Source organism: Ahaetulla prasina, chromosome 5 (assembly GCF_028640845.1).
Source record: "Ahaetulla prasina isolate Xishuangbanna chromosome 5, ASM2864084v1, whole genome shotgun sequence".
NCBI lineage: Eukaryota > Metazoa > Chordata > Lepidosauria > Squamata > Colubridae > Ahaetulla > Ahaetulla prasina.
In genome coordinates this window covers 5622593-5638210 of record NC_080543.1, presented here as the reverse complement: position 1 = coordinate 5638210, position 15618 = coordinate 5622593, and the positions used below count along the sequence as shown (strand labels likewise).

The following is a 15618-nucleotide window of genomic DNA, read 5'->3' as shown; positions in this document are numbered from 1 at the left end:
TCCAAAATGGTTGAGGTTTGGGGGTTTTTTTAGAAAAAAAAAAAACCAACCGGTGTTCTAAACATGGAGCAAAACGGTCCTCATAGTCTTTAATTACGACCATTTTAGCTGCCATCCTTATTCCCCAGCTATATTTTTTTGAATGAAAAAGTAATTTTTTTTCCTATGACACTTGTTTTTTTAACGAATCGTTTTCCCTTTAGAACGCTAACCCCTGAAAAGTATGAAATGTGCATCAATGAAGACAACCTTCATAACCTTTAAAAGGCGTGGGTGTTCGGCTTTTCAAGTTTTCAAGGATCTGAACGCAGATCCTGGCGATTTTTTCCCACGTGTCTCATCGTAGGAAAATTTTAAAGCGCAGGAACCTACTAGAGCAGGGGTCTGCAAACTTGGCTCTTTTAAGACTTGTGGACTTCAACTCTGCTGGCTGAGGAACTCTGGGAGTTGAAGTTCACAAGTCTTAAAAGAGCCAAGTTTGCAGACCCCTGGACTAGAATCATTAAAACCACATGCTAACCATCAACTTCTAAAGGATGTTAAGAATACTTCGATGTTGGTCTCCGGGAAAATGAGAGAAAATTTGCATCCGTTTTCGTAATGCGATGCTCGCACATCTGTCTTCCCAGCCTTTAAATATCTCTGTACAGCCCAGGGAGAACTTCGTCCCATATAAGAGAAACGAACATAGATCCTGAAAAGAGAAACAATAAAAAAAATGAAAAAACTATTTGAAAAGGGAAGAAAAAAAGCCGATTAAAATAGTAGCAGATGCTCCTTGGGTTGAACGACTTTCAAAGAGTGTGAACTATCTGTAAAGGTGATTCTCCTCTTACAACCATCCATTTAGTGACCGTTCGAGGTTACAACGGCACTAAAAAAAACCTGATTTCTGAATTCATATTTCGGAGGCATCTGAAATGGTATCGGGTTTCCTGCCCGAGCAGGGGATGGACTAGAAGACCTCCAAGGTCCCTTCCAACTCTTCTCTTCCCTCATCTATTCTATTCTATTCTATTCTATTCTATTATATTCCATTCCATTCCATTCCATTCCATTCTCTATTCTGTTCTGTTCTGTTTCTATTCTATTCTATTCCATTCCATTCCATTCCATTCCATTCTGTATTCCTATTCTATTCTATTCTATTCTATTCTATTCTATTCTATTCTATTCTATTCTATTCCATTCCATTCCATTCCATTCCATTCCATTCTCTATTCTATTCTATTCTATTCTATATTCTATATTCTATATTCTATATTCTATATTCTATTCTATTCTATTCTATTCTATTCTATTCTATTCTATTCTATTCTATTCTATTCCATTCCATTCCATTCCATTCCATTCTCTATTCTGTTCTGTTCTGTTTCTATTCTATTCTATTCTATTCTATTCTATTCTATTCTATTCCATTCTCTATTCTGTTCTGTTCTGTTCTGTTTCTATTCTATTCTATTCTATTCTATTCCATTCTCTATTCTGTTCTGTTTCTATTCTATTCTATTCTATTCTATTCTATTCTATTCTATTCCATTCCATTCCATTCTCTATTCTATTCTATTCTATTCTATTCTATTCCATTCCATTCCATTCCATTCTGTATTCCTATTCTATTCTATTCTATTCTATTCCATTCCGTTCCATTCTCCTATTCTATTCTATTCTATTCCATTCTCTATTCTATTCTATTCTGTTCTATTCTATTCTATTCTGTTTCTATTCTATTCCATTCCATTCCATTCTCTCTTCTATTCTATTCCATTCTCTATTCCATTTTATTCTATTCCATTCCATTCCATTCTCTATTCCATTTTATTCTATTCTATTCCATTCCATTCCATTCCATTCTCTATTCTATTCTATTCTATTCTATTCTATTCCATTCCATTCTGTATTCCTATTCTATTCTATTCTATTCCATTCCATTCCATTCCATTCCATTCCATTCCATTCCATTCTGTATTCCTATTCTATTCTATTCTATTCTATTCTATTCTATTCTATTCTATTCTATTCTATTCCATTCTCTATTCTATTCTGTTCTGTTCTGTTTCTATTCCATTCCATTCCATTCCATTCCATTCCATTCTCTATTCTATTCTATTCTATTCTATTCTATTCTATTCTATTCTATTCCATTCCATTCCATTCCATTCCATTCCATTCTGTATTCCTTTCTATTCTATTCTATTCTATTCTATTCCATTCTCTATTCTATTCTGTTCTGTTCTGTTTCTATTCCATTCCATTCCATTCCATTCCATTCTGTATTCCTATTCTATTCTATTCTATTCTATTCTATTCTATTCTATTCTATTCTGTTTCTATTCTATTCATTCCATTCTCCTATTCTATTCTATTCTATTCTATTCCATTCTCTATTCTATTCTATTCTGTTCTATTCTATTCTGTTCTATTCTATTCTGTTTCTATTCTATTCCATTCCATTCCATTCTCTCTTCTATTCTATTCTATTCTATTCTATTCTATTCTATTCTATTCTATTCTATTCTATTCTATTCTATTCTATTCTATTCTATTCTGTTTCTATTCTATTCTATTCCATTCCATTCTATTCTATTCTATTCTATTCTATTCCATTCCATTCTCTATTCTGTTCTGTTCTGTTTCGTTTCTATTCTATTCCATTCCATTCCATTCTGTATTCCTATTCTATTCTATTCTATTCTATTCTATTCTATTCTATTCTATTCTATTCCATTCCGTTCCATTCTCCTATTCTATTCTATTCTATTCTATTCCATTCTCTATTCTATTCTATTCTGTTCTATTCTATTCTGTTCTATTCTATTCTGTTTCTATTCTATTCCATTCCATTCCATTCTCTCTTCTATTCTATTCTATTCTATTCTATTCTATTCTATTCTATTCTATTCTATTCTATTCTATTCTGTTTCTATTCCATTCCGTATTCCATTCCATTCCATTCTGTATCCCTATTCTATTCTATTCTGTTCTGTTCCGTTCCGTTCCATTCCATTCCATTCTGTATTCTCTTCTTTTCTTCTTTTCTCTTCTCTACTAGACTGCTTTTCACACGACTATTGCAGAATCCCCATGGACACGTGATCAATATTCAAACACTTGGCAACTGGCACGTACCTATGCCAGTTTGCAAGATCTCGGGCTCACGTGATCCCCTTTTGCGACCTTCCGACAAGCAAGGTCAGTGGGGGAAGCCCGTTTCACTCAACAGCCGTGTGACTTACCTTAACAACTGCTGTGTTAATCGCTTAAAACAACTGCGGCCAGAAAGGTCGTAAAATGGGGCAAATCTCATCTAGCAAATCTCTTCACTTAGCAACAGCAATTTTCGGCTCCGTTGGGATCGTAAGTCGAGGACTGACTGTAATTTGGAACTCTCTAATTGCAGTGGCTCAGTGGCTAAGATGCTGAGGTCATCGATCGAAAGGCTGGCAGTTCAGCGGTTCGAATCCCTAGTGCTGCCGTGTAACGGAGTGAGCTCCCGTTACTCGTCCCAGCTTCTGCCAACCTAGCAGTTCGAAAGCAGGTAAAAAAATGCAACTAGGAAAATAGGGACCACCTTTGGTGGGAAGGGAAGAGCGTTCCGTGCGCCTTTGGCGTTGAGTCATGCCGGCCACATGACCACGGAGACGTCTTTGGACAGCGCTGGCTCTTCGGCTTTGAAACGGAGAGGAGCACCGCCCCCTAGAGTCGGGAATGACGAGCACGTATGTGCGAGGGGATCCTTTACCTTTTAATTGCCGAATGAGAGATTTACCTAAGCAAATGTGGGATCCTATTTTATCCAGGTTACTTTTATCCAGGCCGGGTTACTTACGGGACCGTCTGCTGCCACCGACTGCCTCCCACCGACTCGTGCGCTCTCACAGGGAGGGACTCCTTGGGGTGCCGTCCGCCAGGCAGTGCCGACTGGCGACACCCAGGGGAAGGGCCTTCTCTGTGGGGGCTCCCACCCTCTGGGACGAGCTTCCCCCGGGACTCCGTCAACTTCCCGCCCTTCGAACCTTTCGCCGCGAGCTTAAGACACATCTATTTATTTGCGCAGGACTGGGCTAGGATTTTAATTTTAAATTTAGTTTTTAATGGGGTTTTATTATCTTGATTTATAAATTTTAAATTCGGCCTTATCTAATAAGTTTTTTAATTAATGTTTTATTTTGTATTTATATTTCTGTATTTTGTGTTTTAATAGGCTGTAAACCGCCCTGAGTCCCTTGGGAGATAGGGCGGTATAGAAATGTGATTAAATAAATAAATAAGAGGTTTATTCTAAGATTCTGTTCTTAAAAGTTGATCCCCGCTTGGTCCATCGTTTTATAAACCCTAGCTTCCTAAAATTTAGGAATGTTTAGTCTGTTTAGCCCAAGAAATGAACCATATAAAACCGCTCACCTGCGCAGGGCGCGATGCAATACACCAGCAGGTAATCCCAGAACTGGTCTATGAAACAGCTTCCGTGCAGAGAAAAAGCCAGAGCTGGATTAAAAACCGCACCAGTCAGATTTCCTCCTACGGGGCAAACACAAAACATTTCTCCTTTAAGACGTCATGCAGCTTTCATTATACCCAATTAATATAGTTATTACATACTTATGCTCATATATATGCTTATATATTATATATTTATTTTCATGCTTACGCTTATATATACTGTTGTGACAAATAAAATAAAATAAGGGCCTCTGGTGGCTCAGACTGCTAATGCAGTCTGTTATTAACAGCAGCTGCCTGCAATTACTGCAGGTTCGAGTCCCACCAGGCCCAAGGTTGACTCAGCCTTCCATCCTTTATAAGGTAGGTAAAATGAGGACCCAGATTGTTGGGGGCAATAAGTTGACTTTGTATATAAATATACAAATTTATACAAATGAGGACTATAAGGGGTGTGCATAAGAGCACAATAGTGCCTACCGTTCCTGTCCTATTGTTCCCTTCATTATATCAAATTAATATTATTGATGCATATTTTTACTTATATATTTTCTTCAATACATGTTGTTTTATCTATTAAAAAAAAATAGAATGAAGACTATTGCTAACATAGTGTAAGCCGCCCTGAGTCTTCGGAGAAGGGCGGGATATAAATGCAAATAAAAATAAATAAATAAATAAATGAAACATTTATAGGAAGGAAGATGTGTTAATCTATAGGCTAAAACAGGGGTCTCCAACCTTGGCAATTTTAAGCCTGGAGGACTTCAACTCCCAGAGTTGGGGAATTCTGGGAGTTAAAGTCCTCCAGGCTTAAAGTTGCCAAGGTTGGAAACCCCTGGGCTAAAACATATCAAAAAACGGTTGCTGGAATTGGGAATGTCTAGTTTAATGAAATGAAGGACCAGGGGAGAGAGGATAGCAGTCTTCCAATATTTGGGGGGGTGGGGGGGCTGTCACAGAGAAGAAGGGGATCCACCTATTCTCCAAACAGCACCTGAGGGTAGGAGAAGAAGCAACAGGTGGAAACTAATCAAGGAGAGAAGGAGAAACTTTCTGACAGTGAGAACAATTAACCTGTGGAACAACTTGCCACCAGAAGTTGAATCAACACACATCTTCAAGTGGCCAAGTTTGAGGGATCCTGTTGTATACGATCCAAAATAGCAAAGAGGGGACCACAGAGTAGGGGCAGACTCAAGTCACAGGGGTCTCTTGTTTATTTCCCATGTTTAGAGCACGTGCATATGTATATTATCCCATAACATGGAAAAGTTTTGGAATCTCTGCAAATGTTTTGGTTTCATTATTTATATATTTACTAGACCTTTTTCTCACCTCTATTTCTTTGTAAGTAACTCAAGGTAGCGAACGTATATAGTACTCCTTCCTCCTTCTTTTTCCCCGCCCCCAAATAACTGTGAAGTGGGCTGGGCTGAGAAAGATAAGAGTCACCCAGCTGGCTTTCATTTCTAAGGTGGAACTAGAACTCACCGTCTCCTGGTGATTAGCCCAAAGTCACACAGCTGTCTTTCATGCCTAAGGCAGGACTAGAACTCACCGTCTCCTGGTGATTGGCCCAGAGTCACCCAGCCGGCTTTCATGCCTAAGGCGGGACTAGATCTCACCGTCTCCTGGTGATTGGCCCAAAGTCACCCAGCTGTCTTTCATGCCTAAGACAGGACTAGAACTCACCGTCTCCTGGTGATTAGCCCAAAGTCACCCAGCTGTCTTTCATGCCTAAGACAGGACTAGAACTCACCATCTCCTGGTGATTGGCCCAGAGTCACCCAGCCGGCTTTCATGCCTAAGGCGGGACTAGATCTCACCGTCTCCTGGTGATTGGCCCAAAGTCACCCAGCTGTCTTTCATGCCTAAGGCAGGACTAGAACTCACCATCTCCTGGTGATTGGCCCAGAGTCACCCAGCTGTCTTTCATGCCTAAGGCAGGACTAGATCTCACCGTCTCCTGGTGATTGGCCCAAAGTCACCCAGCCGGCTTTCATGCCTAAGGCAGGACTAGAACTCACCGTCTCCTGGTGCTTGGCCCAAAGTCATCCAGCCGGCTTTCATGCCTAAGGCGGGACTAGATCTCACTGTCTCCTGGTGATTGGCCCAAAGTCACACAGCTGGCTTTCATGCCTAAGGCAGGACTAGAACTCACCATCTCCTGGTGCTTGGCCCAAAGTCACCCAGCTGTCTTTCATGCCTAAGGCAGGACTAGAACTCACCATCTCCTGGTGATTGGCCCAGAGTCATCCAGCTGCCTTTCATGCCTAAGGCAGGACTAGAACTCAGTCTCCTGGTACTTGGCCCAAAGTCCCCCAGTTGTCTTTCATACCTAAGGTGGAACTAGAACTCACCATCTCCTGGTGATTGGCCCAAAGTCACCTAGTCACCTTTCATGCCTAAGGCACTGTCTTCTGGTGATTGGCCAAAAGTCACCCAGCTGGCTTTCATACCTAAGATGGAACTAGAACTCCCAATCTCCTGGTTCCTAGCCTGATGCCTTAATTGCTAGACCATGAAACATGTCTGCTCCATAGACCAAACCATCTCTTTAGTCTCAATTTCTGCCTCTGATATAGATATCAGAAGAAGGACGGGTGGGAATATTGGACCAGGCATGGCTGCTTGCTACGAAAGCCCCATCTCGAAGTCCTGCAAGGAGACACTTTTTCACCGATGGACATGAGCGCTTGGATTTAACCGCCAATTCCAGTAGGTGCTGATCTGGAGATTTTGGAGCAAGGCCCAAATCGAACAGATTCCAAAGTTCAGGGATCAAACTGAGATCACCTCTTGAAAGCCACAATGTTTGCATTTCGGAGTTTGCCAAACTCTTCAGGGGGAAGGTTAATGATCAATGATGGCCACATGGTGGAGGTTCTTCAGATCTTTTCAGGCATCCTTAAGGACAGTCTGGCAAGGGAAGTCGTCACCGTTGATGCGCTAACCCAGCCTGCTCGCCACCAGACAACAATAAGGGGAGGGCGGAGAGAAGGCCTTAGGATGCGAGGGTGGTTTGGGAGGGGGAAATGGTGGTTCCAAGGTCAGCAACTCTGAGGATATCCAAGGCAAACAGATCGTTCTCAAAACAACCAACGTGGAACCGATTGGTGGACAAAGGACCGCGGGAGGACCAGGAGGGGGGAAAAGGGGGGGAATTTTTTCTTATGCTTTTTGCGCGCAAAACGTTAGAGCTGCCTTTCCCGCTTCTGTGGCCGCATGGCTTTTCGGCAAGGTATAGGTAGGTAGTCCTTGAAGCACGACCGCAATTGAGCTCAAAATTTCTGTGGCTAAGCGAGTTTGGCCCCATTTTTACGACAGTTGTGAAAGTGAAAGACTGCAGTTGTTATAAGTTAGGAACACGGTTGTTCAGTGAATCCGGCTTTTCCCCCCCATTGGCTTTGCTTGACAGGAAGGTCGCCAAAGGGGAATCGCGTGATCTCGAGACCCAGCAACGGACGTAAGTATGAGCCCGTTGCCAAGCGTCTGCATTTTGATCACGGGGATGCTGCAAAAGGTTGCTTAACTCTGAAAAAACGGTCATCACGGGTCGCTTTTTTTTAGGTGCGGTTGCAGCTTTGAACGGTCACTAAATGAACTGTTGCAAATTGAGGAAGTTGGCGGGGGAAACCTCAGGAGTTTCTTTAGCGGAGTCGGGGTTGTGGTGAGGAGGAGGAGGAGGAGGAGGAGGAGGACTGTGGGGGTCCTCGGTGCTCTCTGAGCTGGGTGGTTTTCTTGCAGACGTTTCATGACCCAGCTAGGTAACATCATCAGTGTTAGAAGGGAGTGGGGGTTTGCAGAGTGGAAGAGGAGGAACAGGAAGAGGAGAAGGGCTGTACGGTCCTTGGAGCCCTCTGAGCTTGGTGGTTTTCTTGCAGGCGTTTCATTACAAAACCAGGTAACATCATCAGTGGTAAAGCGGATCCACTCCTTTCTGGCCCTGATGGTGTCACCTAGGTGGGTCATGAAACGTCTGCGAGAAAACCACCAAGCTCAGAGAGCTCCAAGGATCCTACAGCCCTTCTCCTCTTCCTGTCCCTCTTCTTCCACTCTGCAAACCCCACTCCCGTCTGACACTGATGTTATTACCTAGTCGGGTCATGAAACGTCTACAAGAAAACCACCAAGCTCAGAAAACTCCAAGGACCCCCCACAGTTGTCCTTCTCCTCCTCCTCTCTCCTTTGCAATCCCCACTCCATTCTAGCACTGATGTTGTTACCTAGTTGGGTCATGAAACATCTGCAAGAAAACAACCAAACTCAGAGAGCGCCAAGGGCCCCACAGTTCTCCTCCTCCTTTCTGCAAACCCCACTCCTTCTATCACTGATGTTGTTACCTAGTTGGGTCATGAAACGTCTGCAAGAAAACAACCAAGCTCAGAGAGCATCAACGACCCCACAGTCCTCCCCCTCCTCCTCCCAACCCCTCTCCTCCTTTCTACAAACCCTGCTCCTAGCACTGATGATGGTACCTAGTTGGGTAATGAAACATCTATAAGAAAACAACCGAGCTCAGAGAGTACCAAGGACCCCCACAGTTCTCCTCCTCCTCCTCCTCCTTTCTGCAAACCCCACTCCCTTCTAACACTGATGATATTACCTAGTCGGGTCACGAAACATCTGCAAGAAAACCCCCAAACTCAAGAGAGCTCCGAGGAGCACCTCATTTCACCCCTGAGCTACATACAAATATTCTCTTTTAATTGAAACACTTAATAGGGTAAGAAAACCACAATTCAGCCACGTGAAAGTTCTCAACAACTTCTAACCTTTGCTTTACATTAGAAGTGGGGTGTTTCCCCCCCGCCCTTTCTATCAATTAACACGGCATATTGGATATTATCGGTGGCCTCCCATCGACCAGTGCGCTCCCACAGAGAGGGTCTCCTCAGGGTGCCGTCGTCGGCCAGACAATGTCGACTGGCGACCCCCAGGGGGAGGGTCTTCTCTGCGGGGGCTCCGGCCCTCTGGAATGAGCTACCCCCAGGGATACGCCGACTCCCTGACCTCCGGGCCTTCCGGCGTGAGTTGGAAGACTCTTTTATTTCATCGTGCAGGACCGGCCTAATAGTTTTTTTAATAGTTTTTAACGGGGGTTTTTAAAAATAGTTTTTAGAATCTTCAGCCTATTTAAATTAATTTTTTTAAATTTGTTTTTTTAATTTTTGTATTGGTGGTTCTTAGTTGGCTGTAACCACGCCCTGAGTCCTTCGGGAGAAGGGTGGTATAGAAGTTGAAATAATAAAATAAATAAATAAATAAATAAATATAAATTATTCCAAAGGCTTTTGAGTCAGCCAAGTTATGCTGCAATCAAGCAGTAAAATGCACAACCGGCTGAGCTGCGAATTGTGATTCAGCAGAAGTGGCTGACAGAGAGAATCTTATGGAAAAGACAACGCAGCTGGCAAATGTAGGGTTGGGAGAATACGACGACCGCACTCTTCTTTCCAGCGGCTCTTCCTTGAGGGTCTATTTATACGTGGATCAAGGCGAGATTAAAAACCTCTTGGCCATTCAGCGAAGCGATCTCGCTTAAGTGAAACTGTGACTGTGCTCACAAGCTTACTCCAGCTTTCCTCCGCTTTGCAGGCCCGCCAGGGTTGTAAACGTTGAGTTGTCCACTTACAAGGAACAACTTGCCTCCAGAAGTTGTGAATGCTGCAACACTGGAAGTTTTTAAGAAGGGATTGGACAGCCATTTGTCTGAAGGGGTGTAGGGTTTTCTGCCCGAGCAGGGGGTTGGACTAGAAGACCTCCAAGGTCCCTTCCAACTCTGTTATTCTATTCTATCTGAAGGAAGGAAGGAAGGAAGGAAGGAAGGAAGGAAGGAAGGAAGGAAGGAAGGAAGGAAGGAAGGAACGAAGGAGGGAGGGAGGAAAGGAAGGGAAAGAGACTACAAGGAAGGAAGGAAGGAGGGAAGGAGGGAGGGAGGGAGGGAAGGAAGGAAGGAAGGAAGATAATAGAAAGGAAGGAGGGAAGGAGGGAGGGAGGGAGGGAAGGAAAGAAGGAAGGGAAAAGGACTACAAGGAAGGAAGGAAGAAGGGAAGGAAAGAAGGGAAAGAGACTACAAGGAAGGAAGGAAAGAAAGAAGGGAGGAGGGAGGGAGGGAGGAAAGGAATGGAAAGAGACTACAAGGAAGGAAGGAGGGAGGGAGGGAAGGAAGGAAGGAAGATAATAGAAAGGAAGGAGGGAGGGAGGGAGGGAAGGGAGGAAAGAAGGCAAAGAGACTACAAGGAAGGAAGGAAGGAAGGAAGGAAGGAAAAGGGACTACAAGGGCAGGACAAGAAACAATGGATGGAAACTAATCAAGGAGAGAAGCAACCTGGAATTAAGGAGAAATTTCCTGACAGTTAGAACAATTAACCAGTGGAACGACTTGCCACCAGAAGTTGTGAATCCTCCAACACTGGAAGTTTTTAAGAAGATGTTGAAGAACCATTCTGTCTGAAGTGGTGTAAGGTTTCCTGCCTGAGCAGAGGGTTGGACTAGAAGACCTCCAAGGTCACTTCCAACTCTGTTATTCTATTCTACACTTTTTCATCCCTGCGGTAACCGCAAAGGCGCCATAAACGAGGTGGTCGCTAAACGAGGACTACCTTTCCAAGTTACGCCTTGCTACAAATTCCCCTTTCCGTTTCGTACATTGCTAGCGTTTGCTCCCCACCCAAGACTGCATTTCTAACCCCTGCGCCATCCCAGCTCTTGGAGCAAACCTTCCCTGAAGTGCCCTGCTTAGCCACAGAAACGTCGGGACCTCCATGGGGTCCGTATGTCGAGGACTCCCAAGCGAAGAACCCGGTCCGAGTTTTAAAAGTCGGGAGGAGCCGACGAGGGAGCGAAACCCAACCCACCTGCGTAGACGAAAGACGTGATCAGCAGCGCGATGAGGTGGACTTTCATCGTGGGGTTCATGGCCTGAAGTTGGAGCAAAGTCAGGTGTAAGAGGAAGGAGAAGAGAAACTCCAGGCCGAAGGCGTTGGCGATGGTCGTTTGGATGGGGTTGCTGCAGACGTCGGGCAGCGCTCTTAAGTGGGCAGAGGTGAATCCCGCCATCCAGATCAATTTCATGCACAGGTGCGCCAAGACGGCCGCCGCGAACTGCGCCGAGGTCTGCAGGCACCAGGCGCGGACCCCCAGCTGCCCTTTGTAAAACTGTTGGATGCTGCTGGCCGGGTTGCCCACGCTGCCCGTCAACGTCCAGCCGTGGAGGACGGTGAAAATGTACGTCAGCCAAAGGGCGATCTGCGGACGGGGCAGGAGGCTGCCCAGCAGGCAGAGTTCGTGGGTGCAAGCGCAGATCTGGAAAGTGGCCGTCAGTTCCTGGGCGAAACTGAACCAGTTGGAAGTCCGCCGGAGTAGCGCCCGGTGGGCCAGCTGCCTGCACGTGCCCACCACGAAGATGGTGCCCGCCATCACCAGCAGCGAAATCAAGGCTTCGTCGGTATTCATGGCTGCGGGGGAAGAAAGGGGGGAAAAAAAGAAAAGGAAGGAACAAAAAACAAAGAAGAAGAAGAGGAGGAGGGTTGATAACGGGAAGTCCACAAATTTACAACCGTCCGTTTAGTGACTTTTTTTTATTTTTTATTTATTTGCATTTATATCCCGCCCTCCTCCGAAGACTCAGGGCGGCTTACATTGTGTAAGGCAATAGTCTCATTCTACATTCTACATTCATTAGTTACAGCTAAGACCAGCAGGATGTTTTTAATAGTATATAGACGGTCCTCTACTTATGGCCACAATTGAGTCCATCATTTCTGTTGCTAAGTGAGTTTTGCCCCGGGGTGAAATCTACTTACCTTCCTTACCAGTTCGGAAGTGCATGTGCCCCGCACGCACGTCACACTTTGCTCGTGTGTGTGTGTGCATCACATGCGCACGCAGACCTTCTAGGCATGCCCAAAACCTTCTGCGCATGCGCAGAAGGTAAAATACACATTACTTTTTTTTTATTTTTTATTTATTTGCATTTATATCCCGCCCTCCTCCGAAGTCTCAGGGCGGCTTACATTGTGTAAGGCAATAGTCTCATTCTACATTCTACATTCATTAGTTACAGCTAAGACCAGCAGGATGTTTTTAATAGTATATAGACGGTCCTCTACTTACGGCCACAATTGAGTCCATCATTTCTGTTGCTAAGTGAGTTTTGCCCCGGGGTGAAATCTACTTACCTTCCTTACCAGTTCGGAAGTGCATGTGCCCCGCACGCACGTCACACTTTGCTCGTGTGTGTGTGTGCATCACATGCGCACGCAGACCTTCTAGGCATGCCCAAAACCTTCTGCGCATGCGCAGAAGGTAAAATACACATTACTTTTTTTTTTATTTGCATTTATATCCCGCCCTTCTCCGAAGACTCAGGGCGGCTTACACTATGTTAGCAATAGTCTTTATCCTATTTGTATATTTATATACAAAGTCAACTTTTATTGCCCCCAACAATCTGGGTCCTCATTTTACCTACCTTATAAAGGATGGAAGGCTGAGTCAACCTTGGGCCTGGTGGGACTCGAACCTGCAGTAATTGCAGGCAGCTGCTGTTAATAACAGACTGCATTAGCAGTCTGAGCCACCAGAGGCCCCAGAGAGGTTGTAGCATCCCCCCCCGGGAAGTATGTGTGAGTATCAAATGATCCCCTTTGGCGGATCTTCGGCTGTTAAGCGAAACCAGGTTCGCTGAACCGCTGCGTTACAAGTAGTCCTCAACTTATGACGGTCTATTTTAGGGACCGTTCCCGAGTTACAACAGCACCGGGGAGGGAAAAAAACGTGACTTAGGATCGTTTTTTCACACTTACGATCGTTTGCGGTCTCGTGATCAAAATTCAGACCCTTGGCAAACTGTCTCGTAATTATGACGGTCGCAGTGTCCCGGGGTCACGCGATCCCCTTTTCGCGACCTTCTGGCAAGCCAAGTCGACGGGGGAAGCCGGATTCATTTAACAACCGCATTGTTAACTTAGTAGCAGTGGTTTCATTAACAACTTGGCAACGTGGTCCTTAAATGGGGCAAAGGTCAGCAAATGTTTCACTTAGCGACATAAATTTCAGGCTCCACTGCGGTTGTAACTCGAGGACTACCTGTGTGGAGAACCCTCAGTTTACAACCGTTCGTTTAGTGACCATTCCAACGGCACCAAAAAAAGGGACTTAGGACCGTTTCTTCACACTTACGACGGTTCGTAGCATGTGACCAAATTTCAAATGCTTGAGAACTGAGTAGATTCAATAAAAAGTTGATTTTTTTACTGTGCCAAAGAGAGTGCGAAGTCAGCGTCTTTTATTCTTTTTTTCCTTCCAACTCCACATTTTCTCTTCCTTCCTTTTTTTCCTGTCCCCTCAGTTTTTTATTACTTTGGATTCTCCCCTGTATCTTATATTTTGATAAAATTAATGCAATTTGATGTGGAAAAGAAATGGCAACTGACTAGATTCATGACAGTTGCAGTGTCCCCCCCCCAGGGTCACATGATCCTCTTTTGTGACCTTCTGACAAGCAAGCTCAACGGGGAAGCCCGATTCAGTTCTACAGAGGAATTATTGAGTCTGTCATTTGCACCTCTATAACTGTCTGGTTCGGTTCTGCAACCCAACAAGAAAAACACAGACTTCAGAGGATAATTAGAACTGCAGAAAAAATAATTGCTACCAACTTGCCTTCCATTGAGGACCTGTATACTGCACGAATCAAGAAGAGGGCCGTGAAAATATTTGCAGATCCCTCGCATCCTGGACATAAACTGTTTCAACTCCTACCCTCAAAACGACGCTATAGAGCACTGCACACCAGAACAACTAGACACAAGAACAGTTTTTTCCCGAAGGCCATCACTCTGCTAAACAAATAATTCCCTCAACACTGTCAGACTATTTACTGAATCTGCACTACTATTAATCTTCTCATCGTTCCCATCACCAATCTCTTTCCACTTATGACTGTATGACTATAACTTGTTGCTGGCAATCCTTATGATTTATATTGATATATTGATCATCAATTGTGTTGTAAATGTTGTACCTTGATGAACGTATCTTTTCTTTTATGTACACTGAGAGCATCTGCACCAAGACAAATTCCTTGTGTGTCCAATCACACTTGGCCAATAAAATTCTATTCTATTCTATTCTATTCTTCTATTAACCTGCAGGTGACTAACTGAACCCCCCACTCACTAAACGAGCTTCACTTAACAGCTATTAAGTGAACAGGTTAGCAACAAAAATTTGGAGCTCAGTGAGGGTCATCGTGTTCGTTTAGTGACCATCCAAAGTGACAACAGCGCTGAAAAAAAAGGGACTTATGGCCACTTTTCAAAGTTACAACCTTTCCACGATCGAAATTCAGACAGCATGGCAACCGGTTCACACTAATGACCGTTGCTGTGTCCCAGGAGGTCACAAGATCAATGCCCCTTTTGGTGACCTTCTGGCGAGCAAAATCCACGGGGCAGCGAGATTCCCTTCACCGACTGATCGACGGCGGCGATTCCTTAACAACTGAGAAGGCAAGAAAGGCCGTAAAACGGGGCAAGACTTTGCTCACAGCAGTTTCGCTTAGCGACATAAAAAATGTGAGGCCTCCATTAGGGTCCTAAATCGAGGACTACCTTTATGGTCCTAAATCGAGGACTACCTTTATGGTCCTAAATCGAGGACTACCTTTATGGTCCTAAATCGAGGACTACCTTTATGGTTGTAAAGCGAGGACTACCTTTATGGTCCTAAATCGAGGACTACCTTTATGATTATAAATCGAGGACTACCTTTATGGTCCTAAATCGAGGACTACCTTTATGGTTGTAAAGCAAGGACTACCGTTATGGTCCTAAATCGAGGACTACCTTTATGGTTGTAAAGCGAGGACTACCTTTATGGTCCTAAAGCGAGGATTACCTTTATCCTTGGAACCAAAGCTTGCTCAATCCTCCTTGCTTCGGGCTACTTCCCTGTTGGTCATTGCAGGGGGCTTTTTCTCCGCTCAGCCCTCTGGGGAACCCCGAGTTCAAATCCTGGTCTGCTGGAGAGTGGGAGGTGCCCCACTCTCCCCTCCTTTCCTCCCTCCCCCCACCGCCCACCCACCCAAAAGGAAAGGAGACCACAAGGAGAGGCTCAGCTCGGCTTTTTTTTCTCGGCTCAGCCCTCCGGGGACCCCGAGTTCAA

At 44.5% G+C, this 15618-nt stretch overlaps 1 protein-coding gene across 1 annotated transcript; it reads right to left on the bottom strand.

The window, feature by feature from the left end:
• Positions 1 to 537: 537 nt before the first annotated feature.
• On the bottom strand, positions 538 to 11920 carry AQP11 (aquaporin 11). The gene is made up of 3 exons (XM_058186547.1): positions 11307 to 11920; positions 4405 to 4521; positions 538 to 694 (listed from the first exon to the last, which is right to left on the bottom strand). Exons 1-3 carry the CDS (start codon positions 11902 to 11904, stop codon positions 633 to 635), a joined length of 777 nt encoding a protein of 258 aa, XP_058042530.1. The 5' UTR covers positions 11905 to 11920; the 3' UTR covers positions 538 to 632.
• Between the last annotated feature and the right edge of the window lie 3698 nt (positions 11921 to 15618).

Coding starts and splice junctions, on each gene's coding strand:
- AQP11 (XM_058186547.1), bottom strand. CDS start 11,904: ATGAATACCGACGAAGCCTTGATTTCGCTGCTGGTGATGGCGGGCACC. Junction 4,522..11,306: donor CACGTCTTTCGTCTACGCAG/GTGGGTTGGGTT, acceptor TTTGCCCCGTAG/GAGGAAATCTGACTGGTGCG. Junction 695..4,404: donor TTGCATCGCGCCCTGCGCAG/GTGAGCGGTTTT, acceptor TTCTCTTTTCAG/GATCTATGTTCGTTTCTCTT.